The 23,586-nt window shown below is 41.1% G+C and overlaps 1 protein-coding gene across 2 annotated transcripts in view; it reads left to right on the top strand.

The window, feature by feature from the left end:
• The window catches only part of Nt5dc1 (5'-nucleotidase domain containing 1), a 107,095-nt gene that overhangs the window by 69,608 nt on the left and 13,901 nt on the right, over nucleotides 1-23,586 (top strand). For both annotated transcript variants that reach the window (XM_027402134.1, XM_027402133.1), the window contains exons 7-8: nucleotides 9,881-10,055; nucleotides 11,842-11,939. In XM_027402134.1, coding sequence (XP_027257935.1) covers nucleotides 9,881-10,055; nucleotides 11,842-11,939 — 273 coding nt within the window. The remainder of the gene's footprint in view (nucleotides 1-9,880; nucleotides 10,056-11,841; nucleotides 11,940-23,586) is intronic.

Genomic DNA, 23,586 nt, shown 5'->3' with positions numbered 1-23,586 from the left:
GCCAGAGTCAGGTTTACTGATTGTATTAGTTATTGTGTCACTGCCATGATAAAATACCTTTCAAAAGCCACTTATGGAATAAAGGGTTTGTTTTAACTCACCCTTCAAAGCTTTCGTTCACTATTGCAGGGAAACCATAGTGGCAGTAGCATGAGGTAGCTGTGCACATTGCAGCCACACTCAGGAAGCAGCAAATGATGACTGCTTGAACTCAGCTAGCTTCTCCTTTTATAGTTAGTCTAAGATCCAGCCTGTGGAATAATACTGCCCATGTTAGGATAAGTCTTCCCATTTCAATTAATGGAATCCAGAAAATCCCTCACAGACTCACTCAGAGGTTTGCTTCATGGTGATTCTAAATCCTATCAAATTGACAAGATTAACTGTCAGAATGATGTTCTAGGATTGTCATTTAATACACAAATACTCTCTAGAATTCATATCGAGTAAGCTTATTTGGCATCCCATCCCTATGCTTGATGTAGAGAAGGTAACATGGCTGCTTTTGGAAGGGGGCCCAGAGTTGGGGTAGGGAAGGTAACATGGCTGCTTTTGGAAGGGGGCCCAGAGTTGGGGCAGGGAAGGTAACATGACTGTCTGAGGTGCAGGTGTAAAGACACCACCACCCATTCTGGGAATATTTCCCTACTAACCTGTGCTGAAGCATTGAAATAGTTTCAGGATTATAATTATTCCTCCTAGATTTTAAAAATGCTCTATTTCTGGACCAGGTCGATTTACTTGTTATTCTGATCCAAGACCACACTGTCATATGTAGCCACAGCTGATCATTTTAAGAACTGTGAACTGAAGTTAACTTACCCTGGGAGAGGGCTGGTCAACACAACTTCCTGCCATGATGAAATGGCCTATATCTGTGCTGCCCAATGTGGTAGCCACTAAACCACACGTGGCTCTCAAGCACTTGAAATATGGCTCAAGTGTTGCAGAAACTGACTTTCCCATTTTATTTGCTTCTACTTAATTTTAAGTAGCCACCTTTGACAAATGGCATGCTAGAGCACAGGCCTAGAGAGTCTCGGAATCCTCCATCACAGCGCAGACCCATGTGCCAGCATAGTTTATGCACACTAGTCATCTTGAGGAAAACGGTTCTCTCGCAGACCCTATTATTCTTAAAATGTTTGCTGTATAGCTCACACGAGGAACAGAGCTTAGTTTCATTTTGACCCATTTCAGCCTGAAGCTTAAAAATTCTTGAGCCTGTCTCTAAAAATAAGAATTCAAAGAAATGATATTGAGAGAAATATGATCAATGTATTGGTGTGCTTAGATTTATATAAAATTCTGAGAGAATATATTTTCCGAAGAAGTGAAGGTTGCTGAACTAAAGTCCTCACAGTCTTTGGCGGGCAGGGGTTTAGAGCCCGTACGTCCTCAGTTCTATCTCCAAGAGGCTGACCCTTTGCAAAGTTATTATTGGCAGAGGTTATTTCTTTCATTCTAAAAACAAAGAACTATTTTCTTTTACGGATGCAGGTCTGTTACTTGATGCCTACAAAGATCAGTGACACTTTAAATTCAGAGACATGTTATTTACAGAGACAGACAAGAATCTAGCCTCTTGATATTTCCATTAGGCTAAGAATGGAATTCAGAGATTATAGTCTGGGAAAGGGGAAGTGTGGTTTATGAATTCATAAATACTTTGCAGATAAACATCCAACTCCTAAAACAGTGACAGCTGTTTCCATCACCGTTACTAAATTAGATTCAGGAACTCTGTGGAAGAAACCCGGAAAGGTGAGAGATTGAGAACTCCCTTTAGTGAGAGTGCCCTCCAGGAGTGAGGACCAGGCAGTGGCATTAGGTATTACAGGGTCAATGGGGAAGAACAAAAGAGGAAAAGGGGACCAATCTCCCTAAGAAAACTACTTCTCCTCATATGATGTTTGTGTTCTTAAGACACATGGTTCTCATTGTTTAGTACACAACTCTCTCCCATAGATTATAAAATCAAAAACCACTTCTTAGGTTTGAAAACGGGAATGTTTCTATGTGAACAGATTTACAGTGTTACATGGATTGTTTTATTTGACTTATTTTTACATTGGCTCTTTCCATGTGACCTTTTCGTGACTGGTTTAGCACTTGCTTTCAGTCTGCTTCTCAGATTCACTTTCCTGGTCACATAACTATTGAGTCAGTTTTCTCTCGCTGCACTTGTTAGACTCTGTTGGTAACCGTGAACATGGTTTTAGCTAATAAAACTTTCATCTGCCCCGGAAGCCCTGCATGTTCCTTCTAGCCTGGAGATCTTCCCTAGAGAGACATCTAACACCATGGACTAATTTTGCATGGTTTTGTATGTTTCTGTGTCTCTATCCATGTACTGCAGCTTCTCCACTGTGCAGTCGGTAGATTCGGGATAATTGAGTTCCTTCGTAATCATCATTCACATGTAGTTTAAGTACTTCCCATGTAGTTGTTCTGGCCTCTGTCTAAAAATGGATCCACTGCACTGTAGAGACAGTGTGCATGTGAGTGTTCGGTGACTGCTTCACCTTCTCCAAGGTGTTCCTTGGCATATGAATGGTTGGATACTTTATGTTGTCAGGAGTATTTTCCCTTTTCAGTATCCATAATGATAATCACAATGCAACTTTTGGAGAAAGCCAGTAGTGACTAGTTGAGGTCTTTTGCTAGTTGAGGTCACAGGCTCCCTTACAATAATCCTCAAATATACTCATTCCCAATTTTCAGACTGACTGACACCCCCAACCCCTGCCACATAAAAGGAAAAAAATAAAACGAAAACAACAACAAAAAAACCCACCTGTTGAAGGGAATTGTGTGTGTGTGTGTGTGTGTGTGTGTGTGTGTGTGTGTGTGTCCGTGTGTCCGTGTGTCCGTGTGTCCGTGAGTACTCAAAGCATTAGAAAGGTTAGATACCAAGTATTCCAAAGTGTGCTTAGTGCTGTACAAGGACGTGTTCCTTGTAGAGAGTGGGATTGGTCACTATTCACCAACAGCATTCATGGAGCATAATCTGTTGTTCAGTTTAGGGGTTGTACTGGGGAATAAATGAAGAAACACTGGAGTATTATTGCATTCGAAGAGTCAGTGTGGAAAAGGTAAAAGAAATTAGGCCAGAGAAGAAAAATAAGGAGTGGAATGGGGGGGAGAGAGGGTTGAGCTAGAAGCCCTCCCTAGAGCAGGCTGTTCCCTGGAATCTGGCCCTGCTCAGCCACTTCACCTGTGAGCCCTTTTGCTGAGGTGCCTGCCGTTTCTAGCTGAGGCTTGTCAGGCTCTGAGCTGTGCTAACAGACAATAAAGCTACTGGGTTTGTAAAGGCAAAAGCTATGGCCACCCCCATTACCCCTGGGTTCTCTCCTCTGTGCTTCACACGCGATCAGTGTAGACTGTAGACTAGGTGCTGCTGGTGGGTCCATTTTTGTTGTTTATGTTCTCTGAGGGCTTTAGTTCTCACATTTTACCAAGAGGCTGTCTTGGTCTACAAACTCCAGAAGAAAAGGGTTGTAAAATCCACAGTGATTGTACTGTTCAGGACTCTTGTTGGTTAAATAATTGAGCCCTTGAGTCCTCAGTGGGAGGCAAATTTCCTTTGAAAATTTACAGTAAGTGAACTGTAATATCTAGAATGTGATTCTTTGTCCCTGTTATTGTTTCTGATTTTTTTTTGTGCCCCAGAGCTGAAGAAATTAACTTGACTCTTTTTTGGGGGGAATAGAATTAGCACACTTGAATCCACTGTGCCAGAGGCACTTCGCTACAGTTCACCTGTTTTTTTTTTTTTTATTTTTTTTTCTAGATCATTTCTTCTGAAGGACCTGGTAGGTTTCAAATCAGGATAATCAGTCAGTGGGCAACTTCTGTTGAAAACAACACCCTCCAGGGTGTTTTGTGTCTTGTAAAGGAAAACTGTTGGGCATGAAACCCATAGAGCTCTTGAGGCCAGCCCCCAAACCTGTCCCATTTTTTGTTCTGCATCATTAGACCATTGTTCTGGAGTTATTGGGGGCCCTGTTTCTTGTACAGGTATGATATAGGTGGTATTTAAGCAGAAAAGACTTTATTCATAGCAGTGGAGCTCTCTACATCCTTCTAATGATGTCAACATGGGCTGTCTGGAGCTTCCCACTTCCTCTGACGTTAGCAAGGGAAATATTGCCAGCTGTCAGCTCTTTAGCCCTGAGATGACATTTTCTTGCTGCAGCTCCCGTTATTTATTACCAAGAGCACCAAGTGAACCTGAAAAGTAAAGTATATAAGAATTCTGAAGGCACAGAGAAGGCAAAATTAGATATATCATTTTAAAATTCCATACATGTTTCAGAAAGTGGCAGAGTGAAGTGACTATTCCTGAACCACAGAGTATACTATTGAAAAGATGAGACCAGAGACAGTGGAGGGACGGTAGCAGTGTGCCTGGGATTCTACACATGAAGACATACATATTACCTTGTAGAAAATCAGGTTATCACAAAACAATGTCATCTAAGTCAGCTAAACCTTGATTCATATTTTTTCTCCTCCGAGAATTTCAGTATCTGTACAGTAAACATACCAGAAGGAGCAAACCCTGTCCTTCTACAAAAACTCGTCTTGTCGTCATGGGAGACACAGGCTGTAAACTCCAGTGCTAACAAGTGAATTGCCTAGGTCAAGTGAAGCTCATAGGTATTGCAGAGGCTGTGGTGAGCTATCAGAGAACATGTAACCCTACCCAAACACTGAAGCTCAAGGGCTTATAAATCATGCGTATAATGTGTAGACTTTCTAACCCTTTGGTAGCTGTGCCGGTTAGGTCTTTTGTCAACTTGACACAAGCTGGAGTCATCTGGGAAGAGGAAATCTAATTGAGAAAACGCCTCCACCTGATTGGCTTGTAGACAAGCCTGTGGGCTGCTTTCTTGATCAGTGATTGGTGTGAGAAGCCCAGCACACGGTGGGTGGTGCCTACCTTGGGTAGGTGGTCCTGGGAGGTCTGCAGAAGGTATGGCCATGAGAGGAGGGAGTGAAGCAGTGAACTGCTTTGTTCTTGCATGGCCTCTGCTCTACTTCCTGCCTCCAGGGTCCTACATTGAGTTTCTGCCATGACTTCTCTTCCAGATGGATTACTGAAATAAACCCTTTCCTCCCCAAGTAGCTTTTGGTCATGGTGTTTCATCACAGCAATAGAATGAAACCTAAGGCAGCAGCTCTGGTGACATAAAGGAGTATCTTTGGCTTATCAGTGAATTCATTTGAACTATATCAATAATTTTTCTAAAGGAACCCTGTGACAGCCTTTTTTACCCCAGGGATTCTCCAGTTTTAGATAACAAATAGGAATACCCAATTAAACAAAGAATGTCATGCTAATGTGTATAAGAGTAAACATTTTAAAGATAGCTAGCCACAATAACATTTCATATAATCAACAGCTGGGCCAGCAAGATAGCTCGATATTTCATAAATTAGATACTTGCTACCACACCTGATAACCCTGAGTTCGGTTCCCAGAACCCATTTGGTGGAAGGAAAGAACTGACTCCCACAGGTTGGCCTTTCTGTAGCATTTGCACCCTATGTGCCAAATAAATAAGACATACAAAACGTAATAAGTAGCAGTTAATATGTGTGTGCTTCCTTTGTCATAAGCAGAGGTATACTTTAGCCTATAAAGTTACTTTCAAATTAAAATGCCCTTGCTCAGAGAGCCTGTGATTTCCAGTGGCACATGCAAAACACACAGATAATCGCAGAAAGACCCTGAGTGTGCATATTCAGAGCAGTACTGCTTAGCCTAAATACTCCAGGGTCTTCAGACATACTACATGACAGCCCAGGCCAATTGAGTCAGGTCTTGGGAATGAGACATAGGTATATGAGTTAAATTACAGAGATAGAATAAGGTGCTGTTACTCAGGGATGATAGGATATGGCCCAAGTCTGTGGAACTGACAGTTTTCAGTGTTTGAGTTGTACTAGTTTTCTCTGGCCACAAGAGGTCTCCCAACTCTGCCTGATTCCTGCAGGCTGTCTTCTGTGCCCAGCAGACTCTCTCTGCATTGTGGCTTTCCCATGACACTGTGTCAACCAAATCTTTAACACGATTCAGCTAAACTTTTATTCTTTAAAGTCCACTTTTTGAAATTTACTTTTCTTTCCATCTGGACACAGAAAACAGCATCTTGGGCTAAGAGGGGTGGTGGAAAAGCCAGGAAAATAAGTTACAGAAAGTGGCAGTGAAACAGAATTCTCTCAGGGCTTAAGCAAAAAGGCAGACTTCTTTGCAAGTTCAGAATAAACAAGACCTTTGCTTTCCACCTTAGATCTGAATTCCCTGTCTTGTCCAATTAGTGGTGATCAGTTGGTATTGTATTATATGTAATCTTATAATGGTGAGAACCAGTACTTCAGATACAAATGATTGTGACAGCTCATAGTGAATATAGACATTATTTGTTATGCACAGTTTGGCAGCATACCCCTAGTTATATTACTTTGAATATAAAGACTTAAATGTTCTTGTATTTTCTTCTACACTAATCCGGCATTCGTGCATTGGTTGTCAGCTTCATGCCAAGCAGAAGGGTAAATTTCTTGTCTTCAAAGTTCAGTCTCTTGGGGAAATCATTTAATAAGAAAACTATAATTCTCTCTTAATCAGAATATGGTTTGAGGACTGTAGAGAGGGCTGGGCAGATATGGCTTTAGTCATCAGTGCTGACAAGTTCAGTTCCTAGGAATCAGCTGTGGAAGGAGAGAATTCCCCTGATCTGTCCTCCAACCACTACATGTGTGCCATGATAAGTGTGTGATAACATATAATAAATGAATGTAATTTTAAAATGTGTTGAATGGTGTGATTTGAGGGGCCTACAGAGATGGTTTGGTAAATCCTTGCCTTGCAAGAACCTGAGTTCCATCCCTGCCTCCCACCCCATGCCCTACACAAAAAGCCAGACACAGGGATGCCTGCTTATAATTGCAGCAGTGAGGAAGTGCATACAAGTGGATCCCTGGGGATCACTGGCCACCAACCTAACCTACTTGTAGATCTTCAGGCCAGTGAATGATGCTGAAAATGTATCTGAGGTTGTCTTCTGGCTTCTGAATACACACACACACACACACACACACACACACACACACACACACACACACTTTTTTGAGGTTACATAGGTATGTCAGTCTGTGATCTTTTATAGTACATGCAACTTGAAATCTACCATTGGCATCTGTTCAAACGGTGTTGTGTTTTTTAATCTGTTCTATTCAGTGGCTTATAAAAGTGTTATCCCAGTGTTAATGACCTTCCTGATTAAGTTAGTATACTTGTCTTCTTGGATTAGACTTCCTAAGAGTTACTAATAAAATTAATCTAGACAATGAATTTAAATTGTGGTATATATCTATATATATAGTTTTTTTCCTACCCCTTTGTAATTACACAGTGTTTTTTCTACCCCTTTGTAATTAACACTAATTTTAATAGCAGTTTGTATTTTGATCGCTAGAGGGCAGTAGGCACACATGGCCAAGAAAAATAGTTTCTAAATACAGAAAAGATTGTCTGTAAATACTTTCAGTATCATGCATGAAACAAGTCTGTTTCCCAGATTACAAAAGTACATGCCACTTTTAATGTGACAATACTTGTTAAACTGTTGTGTTCCTAGCCATTTGCATTTGTTGTTTCCCTTAACATCCTTCTATTACCAGAACTTTCTCTTCACTGAAGGACAGAAAATATATTTTAATTTTTAAGGATCATTGAGTAGCTGGTGAAATGTTTGTCATCTAGAGAATTGCACATGTGTCCTTGTGGGACCAAATACGAAGAGAACTGTGGAAAGAACTGTCTTTACGTTGGGTCTTCTGCTATCTGACAGGTTTCTCATTGTGATGTAGACCACTCTTACGCTACGGTCTAGTCTGGTTGTGACATCCTAACAATGTATTGTTTTCCTCATCAGTATGCTTAGGGCTGCTCATAACAGGTGTTCTTAATGTGTAGGCTGTTACTAAATTGAGTTTCTTTCACCGAAGCAAATTTCATCTAGAGGGTTGTTAACTCAGTGGCTTCCCTGAGGCCCACTAATGTCATCAGGAGTCCAAGGGTCCCTCATGTTTCTTTCCTCCCATCCCTGTCTTGTTCTTTGTGTCAAATCCTACAAATCTAAGTAGGATTTGAAGTCATGGCAAAGTTGAGTAGTGGGTGAAGGCTATTCACCCTGTTCTCAGTGTATGCAGTGCTCCAGCGTCCCCTCCCCTGTGTTGCTTTCCTTGGCACTTATTTGGCACAAATGGGGCTCTGCACATCTCTAAGAAAGTCACTGATAAGTGGGGGGAATTCTTATTGTGTGTGTGGACAGAGACACGGAGATTCTGCTGGGTATCCAGGGCCCCTGACAGGAAAAATGAAACTTCTTACAAACTATAGTATTCTCAAGCAAAGAAGTGAAGTGGACCTGAGCTATCCTCTACTGTTTCAGGCTTCATTTTTTTTTAAAGATTTTATTTACTTATTATGTGTACAACATTCTGCTTCCATGTATATCTACACACCAGAAGAGGGCACCAGGTCTCATTACAGATGGTTGTGAGCCACCATATGGTTGCTGGGAATTGAACTCAGGACCTCTGGAAGAGCAGTCAGTGCTCTTAACCTCTGAGCCATTTCTCCAGCCCCAGGCTTCATTTTGTTTGTTTGTTTCACATAGAGACTCTTCTAACCTGGTGTCCTGATATTCTTAAAATATAATCTCCATTCCTGCTATTTTATGTGCCTTGCTGTGGACTGAGTTGCAGGGGCAGCCCATACTTACGGAGTCAGTACAGTTTAACATCTTGTTTTGTCTTTGCATTGTTCTTCTAACGTTTAAGAAATTAAGAACTTAGATTTCCTTCTCTGATTGGTAGTACTGCCATGCTTAGAAAACAGTCTTTCTAAAATGCCCCTTGAATTGGTAGCCTTTCAACAAAATCTACAGTTGCCCAATGCTATGAGGGCGAGGGCCAGCAGCTCCACTATAACACTCCAGCCTTTTGCCTTCTGTGGCAGCTTTGCTCTGGCACCTTTAAGTGGCTGTAATCAAGCAATAGAGGTTTGTATTCCATCTGAAATGACACAACTGTGCCTCTGAAGGACACAGATGGCTGGATAGTTGCTTCATGACAAAGACGGTGTACTATCTGAATGTTTGGTTCTTATCTGCTTTCAGTAAGTATTTGTTCCACATTAACTAACCAGCTCACTTAAAATACACTAAGTTTTCTCTGTTTTGAAATGTTGATAATACTGTATTTTATTATTTTAATAGCATATTGATTCTCATGAAATAGCATTATCAATTATCATGATTTTTAAGTAAACAAATAATGTTTTTTAAAGATTTATTTTTATTTTCCATTTTGTTTGTGTCTGTCTATGTCTGTGTGGGATATCTGTAGCTGAGTGAAGACACTGAGGACAACAGAAGACATTGGGCCCCTAGAGCTGGAATTATAGGCAGTTCGTGAGCTGCCTGACAGCCTAACAGTTGATGGCTGCACTCAAGTCCTCTGCAAGAGCATTCCACACTCTTTAACAACTTAGACATCTCAATAGCCCCAGAAATACTGCTTTTAAAAGTAATTAGGCCAGTCGGTACATGCCTTTAATCCCCACACTGGGAGGCATAGATAGGCAAATCTCTGTGAGTTCAGAATAGCCAGGACTCAAAGAGATCCTGTCTCCAAAAACAAGCAAACAAACAAAAAGTAGTTAGTATTGACATAATGGCTAGATTGTTTGAACCTAGTCTTTATGCCTTTTAGTTTTCTGCAGCTTTGAAGACATGTGCTTGTCTGAGTTTAACTTTAAAAACATTTTTATTGAAGATATTGCCTTTCTGTTTTTACTTTTCAGAAAATTGTGGATTCTTCTTTCCAGAAATAAAGAGAAATCTAGGCAAGTATGTGCACCGCTGTCCTGAGTCTGTGAAAAGGTGGCTTCGCCAGCTGAAGGATGCTGGAAAAATTACCATGTTGATCACCAGTTCTCACAGTGATTACTGTAAACTTCTTGGCACTTATATCCTTGGGTAAGTAACCAGCTGTTCTTCATGGATTGCATTGCTCTGCTTTAGGATATCTTCTGGAATGCTTCTATAACAAGGTTGGCTGCCCCACCTTCACAGATCGTGCTTGGTCACACATAGACAGGAGCTGTGTAGGCAGGAAGTATGTCAGGATGTATGCTTGTCCCCAGTTGGGCAAAGTAGGTAGCCTTGTGGGTTTTGCCTTTATGCTGACAAACTTAATTCACAGCCATTCTCTGGGAATCCCAGCCAGTGTCCATACCTAGCCAGTGTCCATCATCCTGACCAGTATTTAATAAATTTGCTTCAAATTTGTCTTAAAAAGAAGAAAAAAAGAATATATTCCCTGACAGATTGTAGGGTGTAGCCCCTGTATCCATTTTACTGCAGATATATGCATTGTGCCATTTAGCAAAGCCAGGGGTGGATTAACATAAAATCAGGGCAGTAGATTTTGAAAAGGGATCAAGATGACTCAGGCCCTCCTTCACAACAATCTGTGTGCCCTGGGGTACAGTTTATAACTTCTTTGAGCCTTAATTTTATTGTCTTAAACTTGGACAACACTTCTTTATTAATATAAGGGAATATTTAAATAGTACAGTACATGCTACCCATACATATTGGGCAGAATAGCTGGTAAACTTTAATGATTGGTAAATTAATACATGTCATTCTTGGCAGCACCAAGGAAGGCCCATAGTCAAAGCAGGATTCCACAGAGAGTTGTTAGATTTCCTCTAAGATTTCCAGTCGCAGCAAACACACTTGCCCTGAGTGTGAACCAAGCTGTAGCCCTCCCCTTACCTCCATCAATAATCTTTAGGCCCAGAATTTCTGTGTTCTTTGGCATGTGTGCGGATTTAGTCTATTCTGTGGCATCTTTAGCTGGGGATTGGTTTTCTGCTTCCTGAAAAATATGTAGGCAGCTGTCCTTGCAGTGAATTAAAGCTGGCGTCCAGGGGTCCTGGGGAGGGCACTTCTTTGAGAGACCTTGGCAACCCTGGTATAGGACCGTGCATTGGAACACACAGGGCTTTCAGTTGCCACCAGCATGGATAACTGAAATCCTGCTTCTCATATTAATTTCTGTCGGTACATTTCATTGTTGACACATCTCAAAGCACTGTCCTCCAGGGTACCGGTGAGCCCTGGAGAGAGCCACCATTCATCAGATAGGCCTTAGCACAGCACTCTATACACACTGATGTTGTCATCTAAAAATTGTTACAGGACTTCACTGGTTTTCAAAATAAAGTAACTTCCTCATGTTTTGAGTACTCTAAAAACTGCCACTGGGCTCAATATAATGCTGCATTCTGTGGGACCTGTATAGAACCAAATCTATTGACTCTTCAGACAATAAGTACAGATGAATTCGTGTTTGAAAACATGGGCTATTTCGGGCTGCTAGAGAGTCTCTTGCTTGCCAAGGTGTTTTCACAAGAGAGTGAGTTCCACATCTAGGTCAGCACTGCTTCTGTGTTCTTGCCTTCCTCCCTTCCTCTCTCCCTCCCTCTCTCTCCTATTCTTTCTTCTTTAGTTGCTTTTCTTTGTCATATTTGTTCTTTTAGTAATTGTCATATGTTCAGAAGAATTAGCAAGTACCCAACCACCTTCTCTTTCCATCGTAGCTTCCAACTTAAAGTGTATAAGATAAGTACAAATTATGTAAGAGTTGATCAAAAGATGAACATTGATGCTGTAATCAAATGCACAGGCAACGATTAAGTTCTGTTTTCTATGGAACTTTTCTAATTCCATAAGGGAAATTTACTTTACTTTTTAGGAAGGATTTCGCAGACCTTTTTGACATTGTGATTACAAATGCATTAAAACCTGGATTCTTCTCACATTTCCCAAGCCAGAGGCCTTTCCACACACTCGGTAAGTTGTGTTTTGCTGTTTCTCATTTGTATCTTTGACTAACACCAAGTGCAAAACACTATGTTATATAGGGAGCATCCTGTCTCCTCGAGAAGGGAAGCAAAATATAAACCTATTTACACTAAACTTTACTTAGCTTTCTTTTCTATCTCACTTCATATGGTAATCATTTGTTTACATGTCAGCCTCTCCCTCTTTTCAGTGACAAAGGGCATGGATCTCACCTGAAATTTTATGGTATAAGTAATACACTGTAAGTGCTTGAGGGAATAAGTTAATAAGTCAGTCAACCATTTGGGGAGCAGAAGTCCCTACAGAATTCACAAAGATCAAAACAACACAGGCGTATATGCATACACACACACACACACACACACACAGACACAGACATATAAACTCATATATACATGCACACCGACAAAGGCTTTCTCTACCACAGGCCAAGCCTTCAGAGAAGGTTAGTGAGAATTATCACAGTGGTATAGAAAGAGATTGAAGAAACAAGGTGGCATGAAAAGAACAGACACTCTGCAGTTGAAAAAGCATGATGGACGTGAGCTGCCCCTCATAGTGTGGAGAAAGAGTGATGGACGTGAGCTGCCCCTGATAGTGTGAAGAAAGCACAATGGACGTGAGCTGCCCCTGATTGTGTGGAGAAAGAGTGATGGACGTGAGCTGCCCCTCATAGTGTGAAGAAAGCATGATGGATGTGAGCTGTCCCTGATAGTGTGGAGAAAGCATGATGGACGTGAGCTGCCCCTGATAGTGTGGAGAAAGCATGATGGATGTGAGCTGTCCCTGATAGTGTGGAGAAAGCATGATGGACGTGAGCTGTCCCCTCACAGGTGGTCAGGATAGAGGAGCAACAGGACTGAGCAAGGTGAATGGCAGAAAGTTTTATTGTCATCTCTGTGTCTGTTATTTGTCTAGATCTCAAGAGAGTAAAATGTGTTACTTAGATTTTTATCTCTGTGACAAAATCTTTTTTATTTTTAATTCTGACCACAGTTTCCCCTTCTTCCTCTTCTCTCAGTCCCCCTCATCCTTTCTCCCCCAGATCACTGTTCCTCCATTTGCCCTCAGAAAAGAGCAGGCCCCCCACATATATCAACCAAACACTATATAACAAGTTACAATAAGACTACATTCAAACACTCATATCAAGCTGAGAGAGGCAACCCAGTAAGAGGAAAAGGTCCCAAGAGCAGGTGAAAGAGTCAGAGATATACCCACTCCCACTGTTAGGAGACCCACAAAAGCGCCAAACAAACAAGCATAACATATATGCAGAGGACCTAGCACAGACCCACACAGGCTCTGCGATTGCTTTCTCGGTTTCTGTGAGCCCCTCTGACCCCTGCTTAATTGATACTGTGAGCCATGTTCTTCTGGTGTCCTTGACTCCTCTGGCTCCTACAATTCTTCCTCCCAGTCTCCAAGGAGAGGAACCTGATAGAGATCTCCAATTTGGGCTCTCTCTTGCCTACTGTTTTGCTGTAGGTCTCTGTACCCATTCCATATGCTGCCAGAGGAAGCCTCTCTGATGACCATTGGACTAGGCACTGATCTGAGTGTAGCAGAATATCATTAGGGATCATTTTAATGATATTTTTTCTATTGTAGGTCTCTGACAAAATCTTAAAAAGAGATAGTTTCAGAGATTGCAGCCCAAGTCACTCAGCCTTGTTATTTTGGGCCTATAACAAAGTAGACAGTTATGGAAGTAACCAAAAAAAAAAAAAAAAAAAAACCACCATTATGGAGTCCTAATGTAATTTTCAAGGGTCTGATTGTTCCAAGCCCCACCTCCAAAAACCTTGCTTCCTAGTAGCATGACTAGCTATAACCAAGTCTTCACCACAAGCTGTTGGTAGCATTTAATATCCACACCATAATATTTGGTGGCATACTAACTTTTGGGAGACTTTCAGTCACTCTGCTTAACTGCTGAGTATCCAGAGATAAAAGTGAGACTGTTTAAAAGCTGTTCTGTAGAAGCTCTCCTGGTGGGACTTCGCTGGGGTGTCTTCTCTAGTTCTATGGTACCATTGGATTTGCAGCCTGGTGTGATAAAAATGATAACATGAACTGTGCTTTCAGTTATGTTTATCAAGGGACTTCAGCGTCTTCTTCATGAAACATATGTATGAAGGTATTACAGATCCTAAATATACATAAACTGGGCCTAGAGAGGTGGCTCTGTAGTTAAGAACACTTGCTGCTCTTACTGAGGACTAGGTTCAATTCCCCAGGCTCATTGCTGCTGACACCACCAGTTCCAGGGGGTCCAACACCCTCTTCTGGCGTCTCTGGGCACTGCATGCAGGTGGTGCACATAATTAAGTCATAACAATATGTGTGTTTTATTTTTTAAGTAGAGACACGTTACGTAGCCCTGGTTGCTCTGGAACTCAAACAGTAGAACAGGATAGACTTAACTTTATAGTGCTGTTCATGCCTAAATATAACACTTTTCAAAGTTATCATATTTGTGGTTCTATAAAAACTTTTTTAAAAAACATTATACTTCCCCTAACTGTAGTTTTATTTTATGTATTAACAGCTGAAATTATATATTTATGTTATACACATTGGTACTTTAAGATATGTCTGCATTGTGTAATGGACAACTCAGGCAGTTTAATATACATTTTATCGTACTTAAAACCTGCTTTTCAAATGTACATTACATTCTCATTAAGGCGGGTCATCAGGCGATTTGGTGGATCCCTTGCTCTCATCCTTCCTACATTTCATCTTTGTCTGACATCTCTCCAATCTCCCCCTCACCCAGCCTCTTTTAGCCATGACTTTAGTCTGTTGCCAGATCAGTTTTGTTTTGTTTTGTTTTTTTTATTCTACATATATGTGCAATCATATAGCATTAGTCTGCCTGTGCCTGGCTTATCACACTTTGCCTTATATCCTCTAGGTTCATTGATACTGTTACAAATAAGATTTCTTTCTTCCTAAGGCTGAGCAGTATTTCATTGTGTGTATGTCTGACCTACCATACCTGTTGATTCAGTCAGCCTCAGGTCTAAACTAGTCAAAGAAATTACATAAGCACCAAACACAACATGTGCAGATTTTTTGTTGTCATTCTCTAGATAACACATTATAAAACTATTCATGTTACCTTTACAAAACATTAAGTAATATAAGTAACTAGAAAAGATATATGAAAGTAGACAGATATGGATGATTTGCAAATACATGGTGTTTTATGCTGGGGACTCTGGGGGTGGCTCTGGAACTAGCCTCCTGTGAATGCCAAAGGATAAATATCTATATATGTTTTTCCTAACTCCTTCATTGATGTGGGCTGGCTTTGCATCTTGGCTGTTAGGAAAATGCTGAAATGAATATGGGAATGTAGATATCTCTATTCTGTGAATATGTATTCAGTGGTGCGATTGCTGGATCATATGGTAATTCAGTGTTTAGCAGCGTCACATATCAGACCCCAGCCTTCATAATGCTAAGCTCACTGGTGCCCCAGCCCTATTTTGAACTTTTGGAAGAACCTCTATGCTATAGTAGTTTTATTTTACGAAATGGTATGCAGGAATTCCCTTTGCCCTAACAGGTACTGTTTGTGAAGTTCTTTTTTTATTATTAGTATTCTCTCGTGTCACATCCCAACCACAGTTTCACCTCTCTCCTCTCCTCCTAGTCTCTCATTCGCCACTTCCCCTCTCACCCAGTTCCAGCCCCCAACACCATCTCCCCTCAGAAAAGAGTGGGCCTCCCCAGGACATCAACCAAATATGGCATAAAATGCTACAAAAATAACCAGGCATATACCACCATATCAAGGCTGGACAAGGTGACCCAGTAGGAGGAAAAGGCTCTCACAAGCAGCCAAGAGTTCTGTGGGCCATGTTCTCATGGTGTCCCTTTTCCCTCCTCTTCCTCCAATCCTTCCTTCCCCTACTCTGCAGGACTCCCCAAGCTCTGTCTAATATTTGGCTGTGGGATTCTGCATCTGTTCCCATTGGTTGCCGGATGAAGTCACTCTAGTATTAAAAAAAAAAAAAAAAAAAAACTTTATAGAAGTGATACCTTTGATTTGCTTTCTCTTATTGACTAATGATGATTAATTTTTCATAGATTTATTGGGCATGTTTATGTCTTTAGAGAAATGCTTATGTAGGTCCTTTGTGTCACTCAGGTTGTTACTTTTATACTGGGCTCCTTATGTGTTTACTGGTCTGGTGGTGGAACTTGGGAGCCTAAAAACGGGGTAGACTAAAGTCTCATGCAATAGCCAATTTTATTCAGGGCATCAGACAATTTATACTCTGGAAATTAAGGAGAATCACATGAGCAAAGTTCTCCAAAGTTCAACCTGTATACAATCACACAGAGAGGCCACACATGGCAAAAACATGTTTTTCCATAGAAGCATATAAAGCATAGTATAAACATTTAATGAAATAACAGCAGCAAGCAATAATGATTAATCTGAAGTAAACTCACTCCTATCCACTACACCTGAGAGGAGCACAAAAAAACACATTCCAAGAACAATTCTGTGTTTTGAAGAAACTAAGGTCACAAGACCCTTGTCTTGTTTTCTTGGAGTTTCCTCATAAGCAGTCAGAATTCTCCTCACATGGCTGCATTCCTAGACCACGTTCCAACATCTCTTCCTTTTTTGTTGTTTAAATGCAGGATTCCATAGCAGTTTTGATTTGAGATGTTGCAGATAAATCTAGTTATCATTCAATGCATGCGTATCCTGTAAGCAAGCAAATTCCAAACAGTAGATCAGTGAAAACATTGTGTCTAACACTCTGCCACCAAGAACAGGGGTCCAAACTATGTCCAGTACTATTGATTACATTATTATATTGATTGGAAAAATGTAGAGAATAACTTGAAAAGAGACCCATATGATTAGCTCTGGTATCTTGTAGAATGTAAGCCCATGTTTGCCTTTAATAGAAACACAAATGTTGTGGTGGCCTATGCAAATAAATTATTTAAATCCCAAGAAAAATTAAATGCAGGACCTTCTCCAGAACGAATGAGTCTGTTACAGATAGCCCCAAGGTCAAGTTTTAAACACTTAGTCATCAGGAAAGGTAACAGGAGCTAGATCCATCCAATCTACAAGTGGAAGCAACGGGGAATGAGAAGCGTGAGACCAGTGCTTGTGCTCAGAGGCTCTCACTGCAGAAGCACAGGTCCCAGCAGCTAGCATTGTCAGAAAGTGGTTCTCAAGTGACATAGGCTCTGTGGGTTTGCTTCTTCCTTGATGCATAGGGCCTTGGCTTGGCCCCAGATAGGCAAACTTTGCTATCTTTCTGGTGACTTCCACCGTCTCCTCCACCTCCGTCATTGTCCTTGATGGCCCAGGGCCAGCGGAGCCAGAGAGGAATCCATAATGTTGCAGTTGATCCGTCTGCAATGACAGATGCATGCTCCTTCCCAAGCTTCTTCTGGAGAAGTAAACATAGGGCAGGTTAATGTGTCAGTTTTCGTATTTCCTTCTTGGGGGAAAAAAAACAGGGAGGTTGGAATGTGCAGGACTGAGTCTATAGCTAGAAATAATCCTGCAACATAGCAGAATCTGAAACAGTATTTAAGCATTTATGAATTAACCATAAGCGAATCAGAACAACCAGTTCCAATAGTTTGATGAGTATCTGAACCATGAATTCCTCCTATACCCTTAGGTGAACCATCAATACACTTGAGTGTCTGCCTGTGGGATAGGAGAAGGTTGGAGGAAGGGAAGCAGTTAGTATTTTATGGCCCTTGTGACATAAATAAATCCATCCCAAAGGTCTATACTCTTGTGCTATTATCTCTGTAGGAGACAATTCAGTGGAGAAAATAAGTTTAAAGGCAGTGAAGGGTCCACACAATACACAAATGCCTCTTTTAGACTGGATTCAAATAGCTGTCATTCTGTTCTTGCCTCTCATGCAAAGACTGTCCAAAGCCACCTCTCCGAGAGTTGTAAATAGATTAGAAATACCAAGCACAATTCATGAGGCTGGAGGAATTGGTAAAAGAATTCCATTTCCCTGCCATGCCCTAGCTTGTCTAGGTTGTAAAGTTAGCTTTTTCATAGGCTCTCTAAGTCCTCATCAAAAAGTAGCTTATCGAATTCCTCACCCTGTGCTTCAGGGAAATTCTCAGGCAGTGGAGGACACTTATTTAAAGGGGGCTCCAGTGAAGGAACTGAGGGAGCTGTCACCAGCACAGCTACCGATGGAACTGTTTTTACTTGTGATTCGGCCTGAATGAGGAAAGTTTTACCAATTTTGAAGTTTGATCATCTAGTTTATATTCATTCTAAGAATTAACCATCTCTCCCTCCTGATTAATGTCTTCCTTATCGCCCTTAAATATTTGGATAGCAGTCTGAATTAACCCCTAAGTGACCCAAAATTGAACAGGGATCTCTTCTAGTTTATATGCCTTTTCAGTATTATTTTGGACTCTATCCCATACTTTTACGTCTAAAGTTCCTTCTTCTGGAAACCAGGCATTGTAATTATAAGCAACTTGCAAGTAATCTAATAGTTGTGATTTTAATATTTGTGTTCTTCTTTCTTTCAAAAAAGATGCCCTAGCTGAACATAAGGCAAAGCCTTCCCTGGTTTCGGCCCCACTATGCTCACTCTTCCCATTGTCTTATCTCACAGATGACTGCAGGGCCCTGATCTGTGGCACTACCTGTTTGCCACTCTAATGGCAGTGGGAACTGGGAAAATTAAGCCTAAAAATGAGGTGGACTACATAAATAATGAATGCAATAGCCAACCTTATTCAGAGCCTTAGACAGTTTACATTCTGAGGGTTAAGAAGAATCATGTGAGTAAAGTTCTTATAAGTTCGATCCCTATACAATCACAAGAACAGGTCATAGGTGGCAAAACATGTTTTTCCAAAGAATATGATGGATAGTGTAAACATTTAATTGAATAATAACAGCAAGCGATAATGAATAATCTGAAGTAAACCCACTCCTATCCACTATACCTGGGAGGAACACAGAAACACATTCCAAGAACAACTCCATGTTTGGAAAAAACTGAGGTCACAAGACTCTCGTTTTCTTGGAGTTTTCTCACAAGCTCTCAAAGTCCTTCACACAGCTCCATTCCCAGAATGTGTTCCAACACTTACGTATTTTGTATATTAACCCCTTATTTGGGGTTTGCAGATGTATTCTCCTCCTATACATTGTCTTTTTACTCCACTGACTTTCTTTTGCTGTGTAGAAGGCAGCTTTTTAGTGTGATGTAACCCTTTATCCATTTTTACTTTTATTAGCTCTGGTTTTGGAATTCAGAAAAGTCTTAGGAAACTTGCTTGTAATTCTATTCTACTGTTTCAAAGTCTAGATTGGTATTGAACTGAGCCCTGTTGTGACTTCTATAACATGCCTAGGTACCTCAATTATAAATTATACCACGAGATGTTTAGAAATGCCCCATTGTCCGAGGGTGGCCAAGGTTCTTTGGTGCCTTATTTTCTGGACTTCTGATATAAAACATTTAAATGGGAGATACAAAGAACCCTGAAGTCTGGAGATTTAACTCAGAGAGATGCCTGGGAGTGCAAGAGAAGGAATGGCGAACAGAGCATGGCATTGCCCTTCCTGGAGAGCCTGCGGCTCTTGCCCTGCTGCTGAATTTATTTCCTGTAATCTCTGCTCTCTCCAGCCCACCATCTGTGTCAGTGCACCCCGCTTCTCCGGTTCCCATTTTCATGCTAACGATCCCAGCCTTCTGTGTGTGCCGATCTCCTTTCTCTGTGGGCCTCCGGCTCTGTGGATGCTTTTGCTGTCACTTACTCATTGATGGGTTCCAATTTCTTGTTCTCTAAAGTACAGAGATGTAGCTTGTCTTTTACAGTTTCCACACCCCAGAGGAGGTCTGGAAACCTGGGGTGCTCATAGGAGCTCATCAGCCCCCTGCCACTTAGCCAGTCCATAATTTCTTAGGCATTTTGCGAGTCACAGATCTTATGAAAATAATGAAAACGCAGTCATTCTCTGTCACCGTGCTCTACACGTGTCCTTCCGCTTGCCACTATCTTCCTACCTCTGCCCTCATTTTCTTTCATGTGATTTGACGCAGCACTGCAGTATTCTTGAGTCACTGTACTCAGTCACCGAGCTCCAGCCCACATCAGCTTTGCGCAACCCTTAAACCACACTCCATGTTAATGACGCCCATCAGATCAGGCCTCTGCTGTAATAGACAAAAGTAAATTAAATCTTTGTTCCAAACAGTTAAAGGCAGAGAAATAAAATGAAGACAGTGACCTTGCTGAAATAGAAAATCCCAGGAGACAATCTCTGTATTCAGTGTGTGGCATGTGCTTGACGTCAGTGGTTGTCATGGTAACTTAAGAAGAGCTGATGCTGCTGTGGCCAATGGGGGTCCAGCAACTCCTTCAGCCCGATCCCTGCTGACCTTAAGAAAAGTGTGGGGGCGAGAAGCATCACGTGGGCAGAATCTGCATTCTCCCTGCATCCTTTTCCCCACACTATGCAAAGGGAGACCCCAGCCCTTACCAGTGCCCAAGTTTGGGGGAGAAGGAGGATCTCTGCCTTACAAGATAATAAATTTCAGACGGACTCAGTTCCTGTGTGACCACTGCACTGCCAACTCACTCCCCGCCCCATTACGTAAATTCAACATACATCTCTGGTCTCTCGGCCTCTGCTCTTGTCAACATATGGACTCCGCCATCTTTCCCTAGCTGAGTCTCCTTTCCTGACTCTCACGTATATTTTTCTTCTGCACAGCACTGGGTGGTTTAAACATTTGTTTTCCTTCCACCTAGAAAACAAAGACAACCAAGCATGCTGATGAATCAAATAACCTTGTGTGGTTGCCATGCCGACTTAACCATGAAATTACCAGAGCCCCTTAACTTCACCCTGTCCCATCGCTGCGCAATTCTTATGTAATCTCTCTCCCTGCTGCTCTCTTTCTAACTCTTCCACCTCTCTTCTAATGCTTTTCATTTACATTAGCATCAATTTGTTGTCTGCTGTTAAGCAGGGCAGTGTCTTTCCAGTTTCTCAATTATTGGCAGGCACAGTATATATTAATCACAGTTACACAATCAATGAAGGCTCCCACTCCATATAAGCATCCTTTGGCTAGTAAGATTTCCTTCCCTTGCCTAATGAGTACTGATCACAGTATCTCTGCTGAAAACATGGCCTTTTACCCCTCATCCAGGTTTTTGTCCTGGCTGCTCTCTCTCACTGCTTCTGAGACTAATGTATATATAGAACCACCTATGGCTCTTGTTAAAATGGAGACTGGTTCATTGGGCACTGTGAAGCCTTTCTAAGCTCAGAAGGTGACACTCTCAGAGATAAGGCAATACAGGGGAAGCATCCCCTCCTCTACCTGGTGACTCCCTACCCCTGCTTTGAGGCACTCACAGGTCACACCTTTCTGGTCCTTCCCTGGAGCTCCTTAGCAGTTCCCTCCTCAGCATCATAGGGGCCTTGCCTGCTGAGGTTTGTCTCCCACTGAGATGTGCCTCTTGTGGGAAGCAGCTGTGTTTAGAAAGCTGTCCTTAGCACTGTGCTCATAACATTGCAACATTAATGAATGAAAGTGACTGAATCTGTCATAACAGTTACAGTTCCTTAAGCACAGTGGGATTGCAGATATGTGCTTACCACATTGGGCCTTGTGTGGGCTCTGGGGACCCAAGTAAGGTCCTTCAGGAAGCATTTTTTATAGTAAGCCATCTCCCCAGGCCCTCTTCCTGTTTCTGTTCTTTTGAATTTGCTCCAACTTACTAGCAAGCTGTTTGTTTTCTTTAATAGTATAGTTTTCCCGGTATACCCCCTGTTTTGTGAACTTTTTGTGAGAACACATAAGTAAAAATCTACTTACTCTAGTCAGGATGGCAACAGAAATGAAGAAATAATTGTAGCAATGATTTAGTGAGCTAATTAGGAGTACTTATAGAAAGGAGCCCTACTGTAAGTAAACCACTAAAAGAAAAAAATTATTTCATCAGTTAAATAGCTAACTACCTATACTCAGGAAGGGGTAGGACTACATGAGCCCCTCCCCCAGAAAAAGGACAGTTAATGGACCCAATCTTCTGCACGTCTCCTGTCTCTTAATGATACCCACAGCTGCTAAGGATTCAAAGGCAATAGCCATGTCACTTTAGAAATGGAGCCATTAGTAGGATAGTTGTTCTATCATTACTTCCAACACAAATTAGCATTTAATAGATATTTTGCTTGAACTTTTTCATTCCCCTTCATGGCAAGAAGAAATATACATAGACTTATGAAAATGTACAATGGATGTAGAAGGGTTCTAGCTCACATTGTGGCAAAGTTATATGAAACTCAGTAGGAACTTCATCAAGGCTCACATATAGGAAGGAATCCTAGAAACGGTGAGACTTCCAACTAGGTTTAAAATCATAATCCATCACTTAGTATTATAGAGATAGAGGAAGGGTAATCTCAGTGTTACACAAAGGAACACATGATCAAGATAAAATATCTATGTAAAAGGGGTATGTTATGGCTCAAAGCAGGCTAACAAGCACTTGGGTAGCTCTTGGGATGGGTCCCATCCTTTATCCTTGCCTGGGCAGTGACTGTATCTCATCCCATTGGCTGGAGATTGATTTCATAATCTGCCATAATTGGCTGGCTATTCAGTGCAAAGGAGAAGGGGAGGTTCAGGAAATATGAGTCTTTGCAGGCTGACTACACATCCATCATGACCTCTACCTTTCAAATATAAGCACAATCCTCATGGTATTCTGCAGACTTGCTTATTAAAAACATTTGATACATACTAACTATAATTTTATCCTGCTACTTTTATAAATACATATCCCAATCCTCCACTTTTACAAGGAAAAGGCTACAAATAGATTTTTCATACCCTTGGAATGAATTAGAATCTGAAATGGAAGCAGAAATCAATTGCTCTCTTATCTCACATTTTTTAGATGACTGGGTCTCACCATTTGAATCAGGAAATTTTTTTCTGGGCAAGAAATCAATCCAGAACCTTATCCATGCTGAGCAAGTACTCTACCACTGAGCGATGTACATGGCATGCAACATTTCAGAAACCATAATTCTATAGACTTTTTGTACTTCATAAGCACCAGAAAGATTTCCACTGACTTTGAGAAGTGAGTATTTACATGTCAAATATAAGTCCACTTCCAAAAATACCACTGTATTTACCACTTGTCCACAAGCCTACATTATATACAAAGTAAGACATACTAAATAAAAATAGATGAGAGAAGTGATCACTCTGGTATACATCTCCAAGAGACAGGTTAAATCTTCTTAGGGTTTAATGTTTGGCTGCTAGATGGTCTGATCTTCAAGCTGTTCTTTGGAAAGTAGGATTTTCATTGGATTGTGCAGAAAAATTCGAAAAAGAGATTCTAGAATGACAGCAAGAGTCCTTGACCATAAGCTGCCAGTTGTATATGCAGCTTTAATCATCTATACTTGTACTTTCAGAATTGTCCAAAATAGTTTAGATTGGATACACATTTTCCTCATGTTAGAGTGATGTAAATTTCATTTGTCATTGTAAAGTTAATAAATTACTTCCCATTTAGCTGCAGTGACCATCATTTAGTCTACCAATACACATAT

Source organism: Cricetulus griseus, chromosome 2 (assembly GCF_003668045.3).
Source record: "Cricetulus griseus strain 17A/GY chromosome 2, alternate assembly CriGri-PICRH-1.0, whole genome shotgun sequence".
In the NCBI taxonomy this organism is placed as follows: Eukaryota; Metazoa; Chordata; class Mammalia; order Rodentia; family Cricetidae; genus Cricetulus; species Cricetulus griseus.
Note: the sequence above shows the minus strand (reverse complement) of the source record. Positions and strands in the feature narration are given on the sequence as shown.